The 23,787-nt window shown below is 41.9% G+C and overlaps 1 protein-coding gene across 5 annotated transcripts in view; it reads right to left on the bottom strand.

The window, feature by feature from the left end:
- The window catches only part of GBF1 (golgi brefeldin A resistant guanine nucleotide exchange factor 1), a 4,751,435-nt gene that overhangs the window by 610,948 nt on the left and 4,116,700 nt on the right, over positions 1 to 23,787 (bottom strand). For all 5 annotated transcript variants that reach the window (XM_044055999.1, XM_044056000.1, XM_044055998.1 and 2 more), the window contains one exon: positions 9,986 to 10,146. In XM_044055999.1, the coding sequence (XP_043911934.1) occupies positions 9,986 to 10,146 (161 nt within the window). The remainder of the gene's footprint in view (positions 1 to 9,985; positions 10,147 to 23,787) is intronic.

Below are 23,787 nucleotides of genomic sequence, written 5' to 3' on the forward strand. Positions count from 1 at the left end.
TCCCTGTGGAAATTGTAATTTTTGTTCGAGAATAAAGAATTTGTCAGGAACAGTGATTAATGGCAGAAGATCTTCAACAAGGTGAAAATACAATTGCAGATCTTGTGTGGTTGTGTACATATTGGGTTGTGGATGTGATAGTATAAGAGGTTATATAGGGCAAACAAAGAGGCAAGTTAGGATAAGAGTTGGAGAACATCTTTTAGACATTGGAAATAACAAAAGGGAGAGCCTAGTAGCTACTCATTTTTCATCTGTCCATGGGGGTAATGGCTCCTCTTTATTTTTCAGTGTTTTGGCCCAGGTCGAGATAACAGGGGGTACATTTCACTCTAGGCTAAATTATCTAGAGACTACATTCATTATAATTATGGCACTTTACATCCAGGTGGATTAAGTCAAGAAGTGTCAATGAAATTTTAAAGCATGTACTTTTGTGAAGTAATAAGAATTTTACTATTTGCTGTGTCACTTTTTGAGGGACATTTTTCAACTAAGTTGGCTAAACTTTCTTTAGATTCTGCTAATCAAATTTATATACAAGTTTTGTATATATTTATAAAGTTCTTTATATCTGTCATGATTTGATGAAGTGCAAGAATAACTATTGTTATGTTAAAGGGGAAAGGTATTGTTCAGTGGATGAAATGTGTATTTGCATTTGTAATAGTTAATTAATCAATTGAGACAACTGTACAATTATTTAATTGGAAGATTTTTTTCAAATGTAATACTATTTAAGATGCTGGTGTACTACAAAGAAATATCCCTTGAAGGTGAAATGCCGAGGTACCAGGATTAAAGCAGACCTGGTGGTTCATCTACTTTGTGGAGTTTGTGTTTTATTTAGACAGACTTCTTCAGATTGATGGTGAACCACAGACTTTGTAAAAGACAAATGGTAAAGTGAAGATCTTGTAGAAGACTGCTGGGAAAGGCAGCATGAATAAGCAGGTCATCTAGATAAGGGAATATCTGCATCCCTCAAAGTGTACAAAAGACAATGACAGGAGCGAGGCATTTGGTAAACACCCTTGGGGCAGTAGAAAGGCCAAAAAACAAAGCGGAGAAATGAAAATGAGAGGAAGATACCAGAGAGTAAATAGGGATGTGAAGATACGAATCCTTGAGGGCTACAGAAGCCAAGAAGGCCTGAGGAAGAAGAAAAGGAAAACATCTGAAGAGAGAGCATCCTGAAAGAAGGAACCTTAAGAAAAGTGTTGAGGAGAGAAAGGTCCAGAATCAGTCTCCAAATGCCTTCCTTCAGAGGAACCAAAAATATCCTGGAGTCAAAATCTCTTCCCACTTTGGTGGGTTTAACAGGCTGAATGTTGCCCTGATCCAAAAGGGACTGCAAAACCTCTGGAAAAAGGGATAGTTGGTTTGGAGGAGGCTGAGGAATGCTTGAAAGAGGGGAGGGAGATTTATATATCATGTAATGCCCCTGACAAATGGTAGACCGTATCTAAAAGTCTGAGGTGACTTGCTGCCAATTTGAGAGAGAAACAGATGGGAGAAGAGACAAAGAAACCTGACCAAGGGGAAGAACAGGCAAAATGTCAAATAGAAACAGGCTTGTCCTAAAAGGAAGGCTTCTGAGAAGAAGGAGCCTGAGTGGACTTAGCATGAAGAATACACCTGGACCACTTTTTACCTTTGAGAGGTTGATGAGTCTGCCTGCGATCAAAGGTAGATTTAAAAGGGTAATTCCTCTGGAATTTGGATATGGGGAGAAAAAAATATGCTCAAGTTCTTGCATGGCCTTACCCTTATCCTGGAGGGGTTTGAACAGGTCAGCAGCAGCTATCTCAAAAAGATTTTTGTTATCCAGAGAAGCATCCAAAAGTTTGGCTTTAATGTCATCAGCCAAGGGCTGATGGCAAAACCAAGAATAATGCTCTCATCACAAAACCAACGGTAGCAGCCCTGGAAGAGGCATTATCAGCTTTAAGACTACATTTTATGGAGTGACAAGCAACCTGGGAAGTGGACTCCAGAAGGGAAACAGCTGAAGCTTTCCCTTCTGAATCAGGCAGATCAGACACAACCTTAGCTACTTGACAAAGAATGGCCAAGACATACCTGGTCATATGGGTATGGTAATTAATAACCCAAATAACAAAGTGGCAGCAGTATATACTTTTTTACCCAACCTCTCCATAGCTCTAATACCCTTATCAGAAGGAAGGAGCATGGAAGTCGGCGGCAAAAGTTTAGAAGGCTTATCAGTTGAGAAAGAAACCACTGAATGGTCAGCAGAAGAACAGTCAGACAAAAATGTACAGTCCTTAGGCACCTTGTAGAATCTCTATTAGGTTTCTTAGGAGCTGGGGGCTAACAGTCAGAAGCTACAAAGGCAACAGAGAAGGTGCCCAACAGTGTTGCCAAAACAGAAGGAACTACAGGTAGCCTAGAAGACTCCATCTATAGAAGCTCACAGTATCTCTCTCTTGGATGCCAGAAACCTGGAATCAATCCCATTTAAAGTACTGCATCATGCCAACAACAGAATCCCCACAGGATAATTCTTCCAAGGGGGAATCTGGGCTCTAAGAGTCCTCTTCCTCCGAGCAATAGTCCAGGGCAGAGGGAATTTGAGAGGGGCATGGAAGGGATTCCTCTACAGAATCTAGATCCTCATCTGAGGAATCTGGTTGGATCCCTTGTCCTTTTAATAGGCGTGGAAGACCGGGAAGGAACAGGGACTGACGCTCCGTGAGGAGTCTTTAAGGCCATCAAGGCAATGAATAAGACTTGAGTAAAATCCTGCCACTGATGTTGTGGATCTTTAGCAAGAGGGATAATATGTTTGGTCTTTCACTTTTTCTCAAGTGGGACATCCACCCTAACAACCCTTGGTGGCTCAGCCCCTTGGTGGGATTTAATTTTCTCTCAAAACAGGACTGCCCTCTTCGGAAATAATCAGACACGGTTCCCCCTCAAAATCTGGAGCAGACTTTTGAAAAGCTTCATGGAGGACGTGTGAGAGCTCGGATCTATGCTGGCCTCTGAAGGGATTGTCACAGAGGAATCCAATGCAAGTACTAGCCAGTCTTCAGGGTTTTCATCAGCTTCTAGAGAGACATCCAGTGGAAGATGGACAGCAAGTGGATCAGGCCTAGACTTTTTCACCTTCTGCTTGGAATATGGCTGCCTCTCAAGATGGGAGGATTCTGCCATACCACCCTGACCCACAACTTATGACACCAGTTCTCTCAAGGTACATGGAGAGGGAAGATAAATGAGTACAAAGGGTTTCAGGGACAAACGCTTGACAGAGCACTGCATGTGGTCACTGAAAGCACCTAGGGAAAAAGACACTGGTTGTGACTGTCTTTATGGGGAATCTGTCTCCCACACTGACATTTCCCTTTTTGGATGACATGAACAAAAGTAACAACAATAATGAAAAAATAGAGAAGAAACCCCAACAGAGTACTTAGAAGATGGCTTGTTAACCAGCACAGCAGACAGGCGTTCAGACTTAAGTTCAATAATGGCGTTCGATTGGCAGCAAAGAAGTTCTAAGTACTTGCAGCCATATGTCACCTTTATGCCCTATGTCCTGTGTGGAAAGCATATGCATGATGTACGACACCTATAAAATCTAAAGGCTTTAGTATACTGGCCAGACTTTGGGCTGTCCATGGCAGGAGATCCCTTCATTGAAAAATACTGCAGCAGTGATATGGAAGAACATGTAAAGTTCTCAAAGTACACTGCTTCTAGAAAAATGTCACTATGCTCACCTTACTTCCAGACATTAGTCTTATGCACAGCATTTACTGCAACAAGTTTTTTAAAAAACAAGATCCATTATTTATATATTTCTACATGAATTTAAATAAAAATCTCCACAAAAAATTATGACTCCTATTCATCATTTTGCAAACCACTTCAATAAATGGTTTTCATTTAAATAAAAGTAGCTGAAAAGCACTTCCAAAAAAGAATTAGCATTATGCTTTACATATGCCTGCAGGAAACTATTAAATAAGTAAAAATCTGGGTTCAAAGGAAACTGCCCCCACAGTTTAGATTTCATTTAAAACAGTGTCTAGTCACCCTCTTTCCACCTAACTCCATTCTCCAAAAGGTGTTTGATGCATTATTCTCCTTTCCAAAACAAGAAATATTTTCTTACAGTGTTGGTTCATATAACAGAAGATAGTCTTCCTAACCATCCTATTTAGGCTGATGATCTCCTACAGGCCAGCATTTAGCATCTAATTTTTAGAAGGCCTCATGCTCAAGGAAAGAAACACCTCTATGATGACACACGTCAAGACATAATCTCATCTATCTAAGCATGGTCATCTCCCTACCTACCAGACCTTACCTCACTCTTTAGCTTCCAGTAAGTGAAAATGTTGAGCAAACAAGTTGAGTTTTCAAGGCATGAGGAAATTGTTCTTTTGGGTATCCAAGCGACACAGGCAGCACCACTAAGATAAACATATAACATTTTACAGTCTAAGCTGCTGCAAAAGCACACAATCATTGCCATGAAGGCAGATGTTCTCCAAAAACCTGGACAAAACGCAGATGTAAATACAAGTCTCAAACAAAACAAACATCCTGCAGACCTAACAGCAAACACCTTCCTACATAAAGATTTTGCATCACCATTGCTAACAAGTGATACATTAATAATATATACATGGATTACAGTGAACTCTTAACAGCTGAGGCTGGCTGTTGAACCATCAAGGAGAGTGATTTCATAAAAACCAGAGGACCACACCATAAGAAAGCTCACATGACACTTTTCTTAGAGAATAGTCCAGCCAAAACAGGCCTGACTCCCAGAATTATGGTAAAGACAGTAATGCCTGGGAAAGTAGTATTGTACAGTTTATAGACTGCAATAACCAAGTCTGTCAAAGGACTGATTACATCAGCCATGCTGACAGCTGTTCCTAAATAAAGAGTGCCCCCTTGATCAAAGACAGTGAAAAGAACTACAGCTGCCAGTCCATTAAGGAGTGAAACAACTGTGAACCTTGATGTTTTTTGGGAAGGCAAGGCAAAAAAGAGATTTTCCCTACAACCCAGCACATCTGACACAAAGAACCTTAAGAAGGCAGCATCTGATTAAGGAGTGAAAGAACTTTCTCTTTCCTAGTTTCTGTCACTGTGAAAAAAAGGCAAGGAGAAAAGACCGCATCAGATGCACAAAAAGAGCCACTTCCTCAGGAGAAGTACGATGAATGTGGGAGAAATTGTTCCTTTAAGGGGAACAAAAGGAGATTGAAACCCAAGGAATTCTTGTCAGAGGCAGAGTTACTGGAAAGGGAGTTTACACCTGAGGATGAAATCCAAAACTGCTGGATCCACATAACTGACAGGGGACAATCATTCAGGTCAAATATGAATATAAAGTCCGAGAGGTCAAGGAACTATATGAAAGAGGACTAAGCAGAAGCACTCCCAAGGGAAAAGGCTGACCTGACAAATCTGGCAAAGACCCTGGTCTTTGATGGGAACAAAGGGTAGATTCACAGCTCAGGAATCTTCAAGCAAAAAAAAAAATTAACAATCATACAGGCATCCAAAAAATCCAAAACACCAGTAATGCAATTTTGTTACGATATTTCAATTGCATTTTGCTACATTTTCTCCCAGGTAAAGCCTGTAAATGGCTTACAAGGATAATTGTCCCACCATCATTAACACATGGAAATAAATAAAATAAACAACCTACTCAAAAAGGGAAGTAGGCTTTTAAGTACCCCAAAGTACCTCACCTCACAAGGACACTGCTGGTGGGCCTGCTACATACGAAAAAGGTTTTTCAGCAGTCATAAGCTGGTACTGGAAGTCAAAGGGTCCATAGTGCCTTCAGTATAGAAGGCACATCATAAACAATCAATCAACCACTAAGAGGTGTTAAAAGCTAATGACCTAATAATACTTGCTATAATTCTGAAGACCTTGACTGCCTTTAATAGCAAACGTGTATGTTCATGTATGTGTGTGTGTACACAGACACACACTTAAACAGAATTTGTAATATCTTGGAGATCCCTCCCACTCCAAGATGTTATGGCCTTGTAGTAACTATATACAGTTATAGCAAGGGTCTGAGGTTGCAGGGAGTAAAGCCATCCAACAATGACTTAACCATGTAGGAGCTAATTTTACTTTTTTTTTCTGCATTTCTTTTTCATAGTAGCATCATACTATTTTTCAAACTACTAGTTACAATTTTTAAATGTCTGACAGTGAGCTCTAATCAAGACACAGAGACAAATAAGACCATCCTAAAGCATTGCATGGGAGAAACAATCATCTCCATTCCCCTTTCCACATGTAGAAAAAAAAGAGAGAAACATGGGCATTTCTGTCGGGTAAAAGGACCGACCTTAAGTGTCCACATTCAAACAATCCAGAAAGGGTCTTTGGAGCCATAGCCACATGATAAACTGGATGTGTGGCTCTAAATGATTGGCATGAATAATGATTCCAGATGATTAATTTTTCCTTGCAAGGGGTAAGCAGACCAGTTTCCATAGTATACAGCAAGATAACCCCATGCTGAGCCAAAACAGAAAAAAAAACAGACATAAGTACATTTCTCAGCCCACAGAACCAGTAGGCCACACCTCCAGTCTAGTGGATCATACGAGAGTCCCAGGTGAGGCACACCCACTTGCAACTTTCAAGTGATGGGAAGTCTATGGTAAAAAAACAACTCAAGGTCTAGTCCAGCAGAGGATGATGGCCAATTTGCAGTCTTGCTCAGGAAGTAAAGCCCAGAGGGGGCCCAAAAGACACGATGGGGGTGCACCCTGCACTCCTCAAATGCTTCACCACAACGTACAATCACAGATGAGCCCTGGCACCATGCAAAATGTGGTAGCATTCCAATACAGCATAGACAACCACTTCTATAATCAGAATCAAAATATTTCCATTCCTGGGACCAGACTCCTGAACCTAATGCAAAAAGAAGGACAGTCAGCATGGACATGGGCACTGCAGACTTCAGACCTGACAGATGCAATAATTTGACAGAATACAAAAAGGGCCTTAGTTCCACATGTGGCAGCCCTATGAGATCAAGAAAAAGGGTGGATTTTCTGATTTTCCTGTGGGTGCCCTCCCAAGAGTCCTTGGAAGGCCAACCTTCAGCCAGTCACACCACACTGGAGCACTCAGGGGGTTTTACTCCTTTCAGGCTTTGGACAATACGTCCAACACCAACATAGGCACTATAAACTAAACGATTTCTAAATGTTACCCCTCGCTAGGGCAGATGCTTCAAACAAGTGTAGGGAACTACAGCAAGGACCCTACTGCAATGGAGTAAAAACTTCCCAAGGATACAAACTTTCTTGCTCTTTGCACTCAGTGAGGAAAAGAGCCTAAAATCCTATCAAGAGAAAAGATAACACTAAAGCAGATAATCATATAAAACAACTAATCCATTCTAAAAGAAAAATGGGGGATACTCTTTTTTTAGGAAATGGGGAAATATTCACTACCAAAAGGCCTCACAGACCTAATGGATAAGATATCAACCTAAGCCAAAGACTGTGGGATCAAGTCTCACCTGGGGTGGTATCAAAATGGGGGGTACTCTTTTTAGGAAATGGGGAAATATTCACTACCAAAAGGCCTCACAGACCTAATGGATAAGATATCAACCTAAGCCAAAGACTGTGGGCTCAAGTCTCACCTGGGGTGGTATCACTTGTAGCACTGGTGGTATAGTGGTGTGAGCACAGCTGCCTTCCAAGTAGGGGCCCTGGGTTCAACTTCCAGCCAAAACTAGAGTCTGGTATATTTTTCTGTCAGTTAGTACAGGCATGTACGGCTATAACCTGTTTACAAGGAGACTTGCATTCCACACTTTGATTCCCTCAGCTTTCATTTGCCTACTGCATGTTTCTCAGCAAGTTACTAAACCGGACAGTGCTCTGAGGCAAGTCAGATACTGGAATACTAGTACCCCTCAAAGTTCTCCTGGACCTCATGTCTTTTAAATACTGCTGAACCAAGGGACCCATGAACCCAATGGACACCAAGTCTGGAGCCTGCCCAACAGGTTTGCTATGGAGTCAAAATCCATAAAGGAAAAATAAAAAAACATGAAAGGAAAAGGGCCAGAAAGAAATAGCATAACCATGAAGGCAAATCTCAACTGGTCCAACACCCTAGAAGGTGTCTCTCCTGGTGATACAAACCAAAACAGCCACCCTGCCTCACCTCAGTCGGTCCAGGCAACTTTGTGGAGGCTAGAAGAACACCCCTCCCCCCCAAGCTGTTATATGTGCAAAGAAGAGGAATCTACAGCAGGTAATCTCTCCTCTGTCTAAATTATTCTCAAGTGTGGATGAGCAGAAGGTAATGACAATTCTTCACCACTGACAAGGAAGGGCCTACCTCCTACTAAAAAAGCCACTGAAAAATAACCAGAAGGCCTGTGTCAAAAGAGAGGAAACCACTAGCTGTAATCCTAGTTAACACATTCCTCGAATAAAAAGGCAGTTGGCTATCTGGGAATCCATCTGAATGGCTGTAGACAGGGACTGGGGCAGGTCCACTCTGAACTCAGACACTGAAAGGACCTTGAACTTCTCCAGTATCAGTTCCACCAGTATGGAAAAAAATACTGACAGACAACATGCAAAACAGGCAGCAGGCTCTTAATAGGGCAGACAAATACACTTTTTTTTCTACACAGGCAGCAGTTGTGAAATAAACTGTAATTTCTAAGATTTTAAGCAGCCCACCAAGAAGATATAAGAATCAGCTTTGGGAATGCTTAATACAATAAATCACTCCAACCAGCTGGAAACCAGCAACTGGTCTTGGGCTTCACAGGACCCCAGAAATCAGCATGAGGGTGCCTCCAGGCTTGCAAAATAACTTCTTCAAAGGGCATCTTCACGAAGTACAACCAAGATGGCCAATAGCTCTGTACTGTAGGAGGAATCCAGGGAAAGGAACAGAGGCCAATGAAAGCATGGCTTCAAAAGATTTTGTGATTCCCCAAAGAAGATGCCATACAAAGGAGGTTTGAAGAACTTTGGAGGGGCTCAAAGATCTCATCTGTTTCAAGGACTTCAATACTACAATATGCCCCATGAGAAAGTAAGGAAGAGGGATCCACATGCCACCCAGCAGTCCAGAACAAACAGCAGCATGAGGCTCAACACAGGCACTGAGAATCAAACAAAATGCACTTTCCTTTACATCCTGGCCACATATCCTGGCATGTGCTCACTCCAGTGGCTTCTGCACAACAAGGACTGGCCAAATCTGCTGGGTCTTAGTGGAGAAGTCTTCTGACATAAAGCCACAGCCTCAGGTACGTCTAATTTAAGACCAGTTGATTCAAAACGTCACTCCCCTTGTGTAGTAGGGTACACACAAGATCAGGCTAAGTTTTGTGGGTTACATGGGAGCAGCAGCCTTAGGATGTCTGCCTCCCATGGTGAAATCTGACCTCTTCTCCACCTATGAAACAGGTGAAATAAAATCAAGTTCCTGTTAATTACGGATGATCTCTATACTTTTAAAGCTGCAAAACTGTGGATTTGACTCTAGGAGAGTCCTCAGAATGACATCTCAGGTAAAGGAACTCTAGCATACCTGTCAAGCATTAAAAAGGGAATCACCCTAGTCCTATGAAAGCCCTCCTTTTACTCTCCACTACAAAATTTGGATAAGGTTCAACAACCACCACAAAGTAAAACTAAATGGGCAATACATGTACAGGAAATTTCATCACTGCAAGTAATGAGTTGCAAAGTGTAAGAGTGACAAAAAAAAATTGGCAGGTATGACGAATGAGGTTCTTGCAGCTGACCAGCAATAGCAACGCATGTGTCACCACTGATGCCCGTCTTGGGTATGTAAATTTTTGGGAAGGAAATCTATTCTAGCACTTCTTGGATTATAAAGGTACATATCAGCAAAGTGGTGAGTCTCAATGTTAAATTATAATGAAGAATGAGCTGCTGCTGATCATACTCACCATTGTCCAACCACTGTTCACTATATCCACATCTGTTCCAGAACGGTGCATTTTCATTTGCTTGCTGTGATCAGCATAGACTTCAGAATCAGAGGTATAACCTCTGTCAAGGTTCACATCACTGGAACGGTAAGAGGAAACTTCACTGTCCGACTGTGCCCCTGGTGTAAATAAATCAGGCTGTTAGCCTCAGAAGAGCATAAAGATGTTTTTAAGTACACAATGATTAACTATATAAAATAGTATGCAACAAGAATGCTGGTATTTGACATGTATAGACTTGTAAACAGTTAACTTAAAACTTGTAGCATTTTTTTTTGGAAACTCTGACAACACATTATTTTAAGTGAATAACATTTCCAGACTCTTCCTACAAAAACCTTTAAGTATTATTAACCCCCTAACTCCTGTGCATTTTCAGAAGGTTTGTCCGCAGAGCACTGGCTGTTTTTGGCTATTTGTGCTTTTTGCATATGAAAGTCCGTATTAATTTGAAAATGCTATTCTGACCAGAATTTCATTCCATCTTAAAAATGGAAAACACACACACACTCTCCATTACTACCACTACACACACCACACATACTCTTTCTCTTCATTACTACTACTACAACACACACACACACACACACACACTCTCTCTCTTCTCCATTACTACTACAACACACACACACACACACACACACACACACACACACACACACACACACACACACACACACACACACTCTCCATTACTACTACTAATTTTCAGGACAAGACCTCTTGATAACCCCAATTTTATTTTGGTTTGCACAGCCCAATGGCTTTTTGGGAAACAAGCCAACAAAATTTCAAATGCATGTCAGAATACACATGTTTTGCTGTAACATATATACAATGACAGAAAAAAAAAAGTTATGTACTCACCATAACGTTCCATGTATGTTGTCCATCTTGCTTTCATTCTTACTAGGTTGGGTTCAGCTCCGATCCTCGGATCTGACACACCTTATACACAAGCTCGAGGTCTTCCACTAGCTCGTGGCTAAAGCCTATTCCATCATGCACTAGGGGAGAGCTCACCAGATTTTGCTTGCAGATATAAATAGAATACTAAATAAGAGTCACTTAATACCTTATAGAGCAATCAAGAAGGTCAGAGATCACTAATAGCCAATTGTATCAACTCGGTCTTCCAAGAGCAGAGGGCTGGGGGAAGGAGGGTGGGATGTAAGAATGAAGCCAAGATGGACAACACACATGGAACATTATGGTCAGTACATAACGTCTTTATGTGATGTTGTCCTCTCTCGCCTTCCATTCTTACTAGGTTGGGACAGCGTCTCTAGCATCAACTTTCTTGGGTGGCTCAAGGGAGAATATTCTTCAGAACTGTGAAACCAAAGGAGGCCCTGTTCCTGGAGGCAAAATCGACTTTGTAATAAGTGATAAGGGTATGCGGCCTTGTTCATGCTGCAGCACAAATGGTATCAATAGCCAGTGTAGCCCACAAGTTGGATGAGGTTCAATGGTTCTTATAGAATGACCTTTTGCTTTATGGGAAAAATCTTTGTTTTTCAGATTTGTAAACAAAGGTTATACAATCTGAGAGCCATTTTGAAAGTGTCACTTTAGAAACTGGATCGCCTTTCTTGGAATCTGAAAAGGATACAAATTGTTGGTCATATTTTCTGAAGTCCTTTGTTCTATAAGTAGAAGCATAATTGTCTTTGCACATCCAGATGGTGCAACATATATTCTGCCTTATTCTCATAGTTAGGGAAAAATACTGGTAGTTCTATGAATTGGTTCAAATTAGATTCTAAACATACTTTGGGTAAAAAGGTAGGGTTTGTTCATAAGGATACTCTGTCTCTGTGGAAAAGCATGTAGGGGGGCTTTATTGACGATGCTTGCAGATCTGACATTCTTCTAGCAGAAGTAATAGCTATCAAAAGAATAGCTTTCCAAGTCAAAAATTTGGAATTGCATGATGATTATGGCTCAAAGGGGGGAAAAATTAAATGGGAGAAGACAAAATTCAAGTCCCATGGTGCTGGAGGGTCATTAATAGGTGGTCTTAACAAAAAAAGTATCTTTATGAAAGGTTTTGCATAGTTTGTGGGACATAACATTGAGGGCTGATTCACCTAAATGGAAATTGGATACTGCTGCTAACTGAACTCAAATAGTAGCTGCGGCTGCACCTTCATTGAACAGTTTTGCCAAGAATTCTAGAATGGAGACTACTGGGGCAGAAAAGGATCAATGTGATTATCTGAAGCCCATAAAGAAAATCTTTTCCATTTGCTTCTATATATCTTTCTCGTTGATGCCTTATGAAACAAAATTAGAATATGCTTTACTGAAGAAGAAAGGTTAGGGAGCCTGACTAGGGTTGGTATCAGAGCAGCCAAGCTGTCAACTTGAGGGTTTGAAGGGAGGGATGCAGCATGCCTGATGCAGGAGTCAGGAGGTCCGGAACTGGGTCCAGAATTCAAGGCTCCTCCTGGATATGAGGCCTCAGGAAGGGGAAACAGATTTGACGAGGCCAATATCGGGCGATGAGTATCAAGTTGCTTTCCAAGTAACTGGCTTTCTGAAAAACTTTGGGTATCAATGGAAAGGGAGGAAAGGTGTAAAGGAGACCAGAGGGCCAATCATGAACAAGTGCATCCCTTGGTGACTCCCCCGGAGGGGGGATCAGAGAAAAGTAGCTGCTGCATTTGGTGTTCATGGATGTAGCAAAAAAGTCGCAGCAAGGCTGGCTCCATTTGTGGAAAATCTTTTCCGCAACTTCCTGTTTTAGAGACCACTCATGAGGCATCAGAATTGCTCTGCTGAGTCTGTCTGCAACCATGCTGGATCTCCCCGGGATGTAAGTTGCTATCAGAAAGAGTTGGGAGGAGGTTGCCCAGTGGCATACTCTCAGGGCCTTCCAACAAAGGGGGTAAGATCTGGTTCCTCTTTGTTTATGTACCATACAACTGACATGTTGTCTGTCTGTATCGCAACAGTCCCCAGCGGAAGATAGTCCTGGAATGCCTGCAATGCTAAAAGCACTGCTCTCTACGACACTGATGTGCAAATGGTCCTCATGATCCTACCAAGTGGCTTGGACTGTCTTTCCCAGATAATGCCCCCCCCCCCCCCAAATCTGGGAAGCATCCATGGTCGCTGTGGCTAATGGCTGGGGAAGTACAAAGAGTCGACCTAACTTTACATGAGTGAAGTTTAGCCACTAACAAAGATCTTTTTTGCAAGATTCCATTAGCACTATTTTGTGGGACATGGGCAGCTCCTGCATCGACCACTGAGTGGAAAGTAGCCACTGGAGAATTCTCATGTGCAGACGTGCTAAGGGGATCAAGGTTATTGTTGTTGTCATGGTCCCTAAGACGCAAACCGTCTTTGCTTGTACTTTTTTCTTGGGAAGGAGATTCAAGACCTGACGTTGAAGAACTCTTACCCTTTCTGAAAAAAGTTTGGCCATCATTTTTGTTGTATCTAGCTGTGCTCCTATAAAAACGATACACTGAGATGGCAGCAAGGCAGATTTTTCATAGTTTATTGGGATCCCTAGGTGACAGCAGAGCTGCAAGGTGGTGTCTTTCACTTTTGTTAATAGATGCTCAGTGGTGGCAGTGAGGAGCCAGTTGTCTAAGTATGGAAACACTCGGAATTCCTAGGCATCTCAAGTGAGCTGCGACTACTGCCATACATTTGGTGAACACTCTCAGGGCTGTAGTGAGGGCAAAAGGCAGAGCCCGAAACTGGTAGTGGCTGGCTCTCAGTCGAAAGCAAAAGTGTCTCCTGGATTGCCTGTCCATTTTTATGTGGTAGTACACATCCTGGAGGCCTATCGAGCACATCCAATTGTCTTGACCCAGAAACAGGAGTACTGACTGCAGTGTCACCATCCGGAACTTTGATTTTCTTACAGATTTGTTTAGGTTGCTGAGATCCAGAATTGGTCTCCAGTCCCCTGTTTTCTTTGGAACCAAAAAATCCTTGAGTAAGTTCCGAATCCTATTTGGTCTGCAGGGACTGTTTGGATGACTTTTGTCTAACAACTTTTGAATTTCTAGAGTTGCCTGTTCCCTTTGACTGGGTGGAACATCTGGAATCTTTTTTTTTTTTTATGTTTGGGACAGGGAAGGAAAAGGGTATGGAGTAACCTCTGGATATCATGCTTTGTACCCACTTGTTTGTTATTCATAGCCAGGTTTTTGGATACAAAGATACGCAGCCCCCGACTGCCTCCAGAGATGAACAGGTGAGCCTCCCTTCAGGAGCATTGAAAGGGCTTACCAAAGAAGGATTCCCAGTCACCCTCATTCTGCAGAACCCCTGTGTCGCGTGGTCGGCGTATTCCATTAACACTTCACCCTCTGTCCCTAGGGGAAGAATCACTAAGTGTGCCCTGGAAAGCACTCTGGGATTTTCGAAACCACATTTTCCTACTACCTTTCTGACCTTGGGGGTAAGATCTGGTAGGTAGAGAAAAGGTCTGGTAGGTAGGGAAAAACAGACTCCTACACCTGGTTAGCGTGTCCTTGACTTTAGGCCAAAACAGGGACGAGCCATCGAATGGGGCAATCATAAAGGAAGACTTAAAGGGCACCGCAAATTCACACAAACACATCCAGGAATGTTTCCTTAGGGAAATCCTTGAACCCGCTGCTCTGCTTGCTCCATCCACTGCATAAGAAATCAGTCTCATGGAGAAGACGACCACTGAATTTAAGGTAGAGAACTGAGAGGAAACCTTCTCTGACACCCCTTCAGCTATTGGACCTTGGTGGGTATCTCCTAGCTCTTTCAGGAGATCTCTCTGTAATATGGTAAAATGAGTCAGGTAATTCAGCGACCTAAGAGCAAATGTCGCTGAAGAAAAAATGCACTTCCTATATCTTTCCATCATGTGAGACTCCTTGTTCAGTGGATGGACAGAAGAGGACGTTTCTGAAAGTTCCTTCTTGGTGGCTGCCTCCACCACCATAGTATGTACTGGGACTCCCTTAGTTAGAAAAGTTTTGTCCAGAGGACAGGTAATGAACTTATTTGGCCTCCAAGGAACTGGTTCCATAGAATCTAGAGACTCCCACATGTTTCGAGAAACTAATTCCATAAGTTTGTCAAAAGGAGGAGGAGACACCCAAGTGGAGAAAGGGTGAGATCCAAAAGCCTTCTGGTACACAGACTCCTCCGCTGAAGGGTTGGTTGACTTTCTCCACTGAAGAGTTGGTTGACTTCCAGCCACCTCTCTGTTTAAGTATTTCCAAGATGTCTCCAAAGGAGACATCATCAAGAGGTGATTGTGGGGTCCCTTCGGCTTCATTGAGGTCCATATCTAAAGTAACAGACTCCTCTGAGGAGTCTAAATGCTTCCTCTTGCATAACCTCTTCTGAGGGACTTCTTCAAATGGGAACTCTGTAGAGGTTTCAGAAGAGTGGGGGGCACCAAGTGGGGCATTCTGAGGCTTAGGATCTCTATGTCCCTGTGGATGCAAGGGTATAGATGCAGACACCAATGTCTTTGGGGGAAGAATGTCCAGAGATGAGAGAGGAACTGCCTGGGGAGATGGCACTCTCCTCATCATTTCAAAAGCCCCCCCACTGCCCCTGATCTGAGGAAAATCCCAACTCCGAAGAACCAGAGGGAATCCCAGGAACCAAGGAGAATGTTTCCAAGGCTGAGGTTGGAGCCAAGCTCATCCTAGCCGATGCCCCCGAGAGGCAAGTTCAGATCTGATGATTGTCCAATCCGACTCCCCTCCCCATACCTAACTGGAGAGTGTCAGCTCCTAGACTCCTCGAGTTCTGATGGAACCAAGGACATCAGAGCAATGTTCAGATCTGAAGAGCCTGTGACAGGTCTCAGTTATGACAGTTCCACCAAAATCAGCTCCGGACATTCCTGCTCCGAGATCTGATCGGAGAAGGAATTGATGCAAAATTTGGTCAGATCCGAAGCCCTCAGGGATGGATGCGATAACAGCTTGGTGTCCTTAACAGCTTCTGCACCATACAGTCCACGTCATCATCGGACAGGCTCCTGGAAGATCGAGTCGACAAGCTGGAGATTTGGAGGGCTGGAGCAATGATGACTCTGAGAATGGGGTATACCGGTTCCAATTCAGGGGACCGGCTCCGCAACAAACTCCACCAGCATCAAAACTGATGGAGCCGAAGTAGTAGGCACCTTGGGTCAGACTGCCTTGGGATGCAGAGAGAAAACTTTGGACGCCTTTTCAGACAGCTCCGACGGAGCATTGGAAGATGAAGACCTCTTCCCCAACTTATCTGACTTAGAGGAAGGAGAATGGCCAGAACTCGGACCATCATGTATTGCTTCAGAGAAGGGGGTTTTCAATAGGCCTCTTAGAATCATCTTGTTCTTTCTCTCCAACAGAGCCCTGTGACAAAGGATGACAAATCGAACAGGAGTCTTGGAGATGGATGGCTCCAAAACAGTACACACAAATTGTATGCCAATCAGTAAGGGATATTTTTTGCCCACATTCCTCACATTTTTTAAACCCAGAGGGTTTAAAATCTTTGGATGACATTATACCCACCAAACAACAAGAAAGGAAACAGCTAACAATCAGTATATATACACACACACAGGTCCATGACAGAAGAACAAAATGCCAGATCACTGACGACCATATCGCCGAGACGACATTGCCAACAGCAGACATCTATGACAACGGTGAGTAGTGCGGAATGGGAGTTAGTCCCATTCCTTCACTCTAGTGCGATCTCGGAGTTGGCATATTTAAGAAGGGGTGTGGGGGGGGCTACGCCCCCCCTGCTATACAAATTTTAATGTGTTTTTTGTGTGTATTATGGGAACGGAAATGTGTTCCGTTCCGTAATTACTTAACTTACCTTTGTCGGGGATGTTGTCTCGGCGATGTGGTCATTAGTGATCCGGTGTGTATATATATATATATATATATATATATATATATATATATATATATATATATATGTGTGTGTGTAAAAAAAAATTTTTTTTTTTTAAACAACCATAACAAATCTGAAACTAGAAAAGGTCTAATAGAAAGGAAAAGGATGGCAAAACCCTTTAACTTAAATGGGCTATGCCCGGAGGAGTGAGAAAAGGGAGGGGGGGAAAGCCCTCTAACTTAAACAGACAAAGGCAGTTCTCTAACTCAAACAACCTAACCTGAAAAAGCCAATAAAAGGGAAAAGGAAAGCCCTCTAACTAAAACAGGCTATTTAAATTTAAAGCCGGGAAAAGGCCTAACAACAAAAATGACGGCCAACAGCAGTTTTACCATAAAAATAGTGGAAATGCAAACAATCCACTTAAGAAGTTGTTAGGCAGAAAAAACACTAAGAAAAACAAACAATTTTTCCCAAATATAAAGAAGAAAAGTCTACTTAGCCAGAGCCAGTAATAAGAGCACACAATCTCGTTTAGCAGCAAACGAGATCTGGGTAGCTCTCCTAGTGCATGATGGGATAGGGTTTAGCCACAACCTAGTTGAAGACCTCAAGCTTGTGTATAAGGCCAAGTCAGATCTGAGGATCGGATCCGAAACCAACCTAGTAAGGATGAAAGCAAGATAGGACAACATCACATTATCTTTTTTTCCTTGAAAAGACTATTTTTTTATTCTTACTTCAAAGGAACACACTAATGATATACAATTTAGATATGCTTTACACAACCTGATAGCTTTACTTGGGACACTAGAGAACAATCACAAATGTGTGTGTTTGTCAGAACATATTTTGCTGTAACATATGCAATAAAAGAAAACAAATGTTTTCCAAGAAAGAAATATGTTTGGTTCTCACTTCACTGTAACACACTAACAGAACAAAATAACGTACTAGGCAAAAGATCACAAGGACCATAACATGACTACCCATATACACCTTTACGCAGCTAAACTTAAAAGCTCTTGCCACCCTTTGCAAGCACTTGGTAGTGCTCAATTCCCAAACTGAGCATGGCAGTACATGACAGCTTTGCTGTAAACATGTCTCTACCCATCCAGTTATCAAGACTAGCCTTAAATGTAGCCAAACTAGTACTTTGTTTGATCTGCAGTGGTATTTTACTCCACAGGCTAGCAATATGAAATACTGAGTTAAAAACATCTGTCTCTCTCTCTCTAATGAGTCATATTTATTTGTTGGTATAGATTTTAAGTCCTAGTGTGACGTTTGTAGAGCCACTGGGTTTTGTGAAGAAACAGGAGGTCAAACTGGACTGGGTCTTTCATACCTTGAAAAGACAGACAGGTCACCCCACAGTAACCTGTAGGTTTTCTGAGTATAAGGAGAATTGTGCTCACCTACTGGGTAACTCAAAGATTTAAGACTTTTAATTTTCTTGGGTAGAATTTTTTGGGGACTTTCCAGTTGACCAATATGCTTGAATTTATACATACCAAATGGGGCACTGTAATCAATGATGAGTCTGATAAGGGAAAAGTACAGTGATCAGTTGACTTCTTTGGATTCTGAAGATATTCCTTTGGAAATTAATGGGGACAGATGGGATTTCCTGACAATGATGAAAACATGATGATCAAATGAGAGAAGGCTATCTACATAAGTACCCAAGTTTCTTTATACTTTTTCTGTCTGAAGAGAAGTGACACTTATAACATATAAGGTGGGAACAAATTTTCTACCGAAAGCTACTATGCTGCTCTTTTTTATTTATAGGATCATAGGCGTTTACTTGGCGAACACCCACAAAGGCCTTTTTAAGCCTAACCATGCATCACAAATCTCTGACAAGTTCTGATACTCTTGATAAGTTTAGGCATGGACCTGGGAGATGTACAATTTACAGGTTACCTCTGTCCATTAGAGACACGTGCCAAACCAGGGAAGAATTTCCGGTTCCCATCCAATCATCCAAGTTGCACTTGAATTAAGTTAGGGAGGAACTTTGCTACACATGGATGAGGAGTCTGTTCCATAGAAGGGGCAGTCTCTGGGATACATACCAATCTCTCTAGCAGGTCCTATTATATCACAGGCAAGGTTTAAGTCTTTAGCACGAGTAATTCTGGTGCCATTTGTTTTGTGGATCTGCAGGAGTTCCATCACAGTAGGGTCAGGCATAGATCTCTCCTCAAAAACCTGTAGGAGATGCAGGGATAGGGCCGTGAGGTGGTCTTCATAGGACATATTACTTACACCCTGTATTCTTTTAGTGAGGAACCTCTGTGGACGTTCCAACTGTTGGATATGCCTGGTTGGGTACATACCGAAGGGGTAATGTACTCGATAGGACTGATGAATGTCAAATACACTGGAACAATGATTTCACTTGTGATTGGCCCCTTTGTAGAGGTGGACTCCCCAATTCTAACTTCCTGGGTCCCATCTGTGAGCCAGTTGGCTACCCACCAGATGACATACAGGTTTGTACTTAACCTCTTGAGTTTGGCAACAATGCCAGAGTGGGGTACTGTGTCAAATGCATTGGACACGTCAAGGTAGGCAGTGTGAACGACTCTGGCCTCATCCATTGCTTTGGTGACTTTTTTGAAGTAGTTCACCAGGTTGAGTAGGCATGATCCGGCATTGAAAAAAAACAAACTGGGTTGGGTCCAGTGTCTAGAGGTTTACTATATGTCTGTTCATCATCTCCATGACAATTCTTTCCATGACTTTACATACAAGACTAGTGAGACTTATGGGTCTGTAGTTTCCAGGGTCTGCAGATGGCCCACATTTGTGCAGAGGGATGACCGTTGCCTTTCTCCATTCGTGAAGTCTGTTTGGAAGCTACACTTAAATAGTAATTCCAGAAGCCCTGACAGGTCATGTTTCATGCTATTTAGAAGGCATCCTGGGATACTGACTGGGCCCATTGATGCACAGTGTTCTTGGTCTTAGAGACAGCATTAAGGACCTGTTCCCTAGTGACAGTAGGGGGAGTTTTATTTGATGATATTTCCTGAGGGAAGGTTGAGGGGGAGAGAGAGGTAAAGTTGGAGCTGAATTTATCAGCCAAGAGGTTCACTATATCTTCTGGCTCAGTATAGATGGATCCATTTACAATGAGCTCTGTACACAATTGTGTATTGCCTTTGAGGTTGCGGACATAGCTAAAGAATGCTTTGTGGTTGTCCTTGGTCTGGGAGGTCAAACTTACCTCAAATATGACTTTGGTAGACTTTATTTGTCCTCTGATTTGTTTGTTTAGCTTGATGAGAGTGCTTTTATCCTGCTGGGTGCTGCACCTCCTAATTTTTGCCATGATTTTCTTCCTCTTGTTATACAGCCTATTGATTTTGTGATTCCACCAGGGTGGCTTATTTTTTGAGTTAGTTCTGTACTTCTTCCTGGTGGGTACAGCTGCCTCTTTGCAGCTATTAACATGCTTGTACATGGTTTCTGTGAAAAGTTCTTCATAGGCAGAAGTGTTCTCAGGGTTTATGGTGGCTTGAAATTTTACCAGGTTCTCACTTAATAGCTGGAGGTTAGTCTTAGAATAGTTTCTGAATATTCCAGGTTTAGCTGGGGGTCCAGGTTTTATTTTTACTTCAAAGGAGACCATTTTCTGGTCTGACATTACCAGGGAAGGCATTACAGTAGGGGGTGTGCAGCAGTCTCCCATAATAGTGAGGACCGCATCCAGTATGGCTGCACCCCTGGATGGTGTACTGACTATCTGGTTGAGGGTGTTTGTGTTTACAAAATCCAGGAATTTCTGTGCATGTACATTTGGTGTCGTATAGGATTCCCAGCTAATAGTGGTGTAATTTAAGTCACCCATGAATATGGTATTGGGTTGGATAGTTAGTGTTTCTAATAAGTTTAAATACATGGAATGGGTTTCCTGGGTCATAGAGGGGGACCTATAGATTGCAAGGAAGTGGTATTGGATTTTACCTATGGTGATTTGAACATGGATCAGCTCAAGTGTATTGTCCTGTTTGACCAGCCTTGAAGTACATTTATTTTTGATGTAAATAGAGACACATCCACCTTTAGTCCCTGCCTGTGAAGTAGCTGGCCTAAATATGTGGAAGGCATTACAACCTTGCACTGCTGGGTGTTCTCTCTGCAACTTTAAACCATGTCTCAGTGACTGCACAGACATCAGCATTCACTGGGGTAAAAGCGCTTCTAGGGAGTAGAGTTTGTTTGTTTAGACTCCTAGCATTGATCAGTAATACATTTAGATTTTCTTGGTTTTGATTTGCTATGTTAGAAGTACTTTCAGTTTGGCATTGCCTAAAAAAGGCACTATGGGGAAAAGACAATGCTTTAGCTAATATTCGAAAGCCTAGAGTCAGTGGCTTTTTTTGATACACCAAGTATGAGTATTTTTATAAGTGGAATAGTGGATAACAGTGCCTAGTTTGCAGTCATAAGCAAACTTGGTAAACCACACTTCTGTGATATTGGCTTGAATGCTGACAAAATAAAAACCAAAGAAGAGAGGGTCCAAAACAGATCCCTATGGCATCCCACTACTTACATATTTATATCTGGAAAGGGAACCAGCAACTTTCACAACTTGGGATCTTTTGGATACCCAAGAAGACAATTAAGGGTTTACACGAAGCTTGTCTAATTTGTCAATAATACCAGCATAGGGGATAGTACCAAAAGCCTTGTCCAGGTCGAGATAAGCAGTGTGTACAAAAATGACCACTTTCCACAACCCTTGCAACCTTTTCAAAGATGTTTACTAGGTTCAGGAGACAGGACCTGTCCTACTCAAAAGCAAACTGATTGGGATGCAGATCGGTTAAGTTGCCTATGCCTTCCTAATTGAGTTTTGCTATGATAGGTTCCATGGCTTTGCGTGAAGGCTGGGGAGGCTGATGGGTCTGTAATTAACAGACTCTGCACAGGGTCAATCCTTGTGTAGGAGAGTTACAGTGGCTGTTCTCCAGACATCAGTAATAAAACCTGTAGATAGGCTGAGGTTGAACAGTTTCAGTGGAGACTCAGATGGCGCATATCTGGCACTGATGAGGATGCAGGCTGGTATTTTGCCTGGAAAATGGAAATATTATTTTTAGCATTTGACAGGGATTCTAAGACTTGTTCCAATGTGATTACAGGGGAAGGTAAATTCTCTTTGACAGTGGGGTGTCTTTCTATTTAGACTCCTAGCATTGAGAAATACCACCTTGATGTTGCCCAAATTTGAGTTTGAATTGTCTAAGTAGGACTGCCCAGTACGGGGACAATGTCTGAAAATAGCACTATGGAGACAGCAAAGGCTTTAGCCAGTAAGCAGAAGTCTTAGTACGACAGGTGTTAGACATCACTGGTGAAACAGTATGTCTTATCGAAGGTACAGTCAAAGGTTGACACACAATGGATTCCCTTAGAATGACATTCAAATAAATACCAAGCTTGTCAGCCTGAAAAAATCCAACATACACATTTTTGTGACACAAATTGCAAAAGCATAGCACCCAAATTGCTATACAAGACTACTGGTGAAACCTCGCAATAAATGATCACTTCTCTAGAAGTATAAATTATTAAAGCAAATTTCTCAAAACAATATCATGACCGTTAGCTACAAACTGGCTCAAAGCTGGTGATTTCAGCTGTAAAAGTATACACACAACTTTAGCTTCATGAAAAATACAGCTGTGTATGAACTTTTACCAATACAGCAGATTTTCTGAAAGATTCCACATATTCCAACTGTCAGGAATTCAACAAGAACTCTTTAGATTGTGGATTTTCAAATGTTATTTATTGCACGTATATATAGGTTAGATTTCTATTGTATTTATTATACATGTATAAATAACTGCTAGATTCCTAATATTGTACCTGTGTTCCTATTTATATTCTGTTTGTATCCTTGATTAAGTTGTTGTACTGTCACTTTAAATTGTTCTTATAGAACAAATTGAAATTAGTTAATTAGGTCATTAACTCACAATTATGCGGTTTTGTAGATTTAAAGTGGTTACATTGGTGTTGAACTTCATTTCTGTTTGAAGGCATACTGGCCGAGGTACTAGGAAGCACCAATAAACTTTCCACTGTGGTTCAATAGGAGTTCATGTGGAGTGTGTCCTGGCATTACTTCTCTACGCAGTTTTGTATATTTTCTTGTTTTTTGTGTGTTACTGGTTTTTCAGTTTTATTGCACTGAATACAGTATATTTCGTAATTATGGCTGGGGCACAGGTGAAGAATGTTTCGTTGCTGACCGAGTTATGGAAGGAGTGAGATGCCAAATTAGTTTCAGGTGATCCATGGTCTGAGGGGGAAACTGAAGAGTTCGATGGCAACTTCTTCCAACTCGAGAAATTCCTTGTTAAGGAGGTGACGCTTTGCTACGACACTAAGCTCTTAGGAAAGTATGTTAGTCTGGACATCAAACAAAGGGGGCTTAGAACTGATCTGCTGCCTGCATACGAGTCTTCGGATGATGAGAGCGATCTCAAAGAGGAATGGAAAACTCTCTCCTTAACCTGTACATTGGGTTGGTTAAAAATCTTGATCAAACATAATAAGCGACAACAGGAGAAGATCCAAGGTGAGATCCTGCAGTTGCAGGAAGCATTGGTTAATTCTGTATCAGAAGATGTTTTTTTCCAACAGACTAAAGGAGATCAAAACTCAGGTGGTTAAGGTGAAGGAGGGGGTGATTGTACGTCAAAAAAGAAAACTAGATCAGGACATAAAAGATTATAAAAGTAATTTATTGTTTTCATGGCAAAGAAAGCCCAGGAGGAGGAGAAAATCCAGAGCACAAGCAGAGAGTAGGTCTCGTGAGGTGCGAGACTCATCGGTTTCATCTGCCGAAACGTCATCAAGCAGAAAAAGTG

This window comes from Protopterus annectens, chromosome 14.part0, assembly GCF_019279795.1.
Source record: "Protopterus annectens isolate FY-2018-M chromosome 14.part0, PAN1.0, whole genome shotgun sequence".
Taxonomy (NCBI): domain Eukaryota; kingdom Metazoa; phylum Chordata; order Ceratodontiformes; family Protopteridae; genus Protopterus; species Protopterus annectens.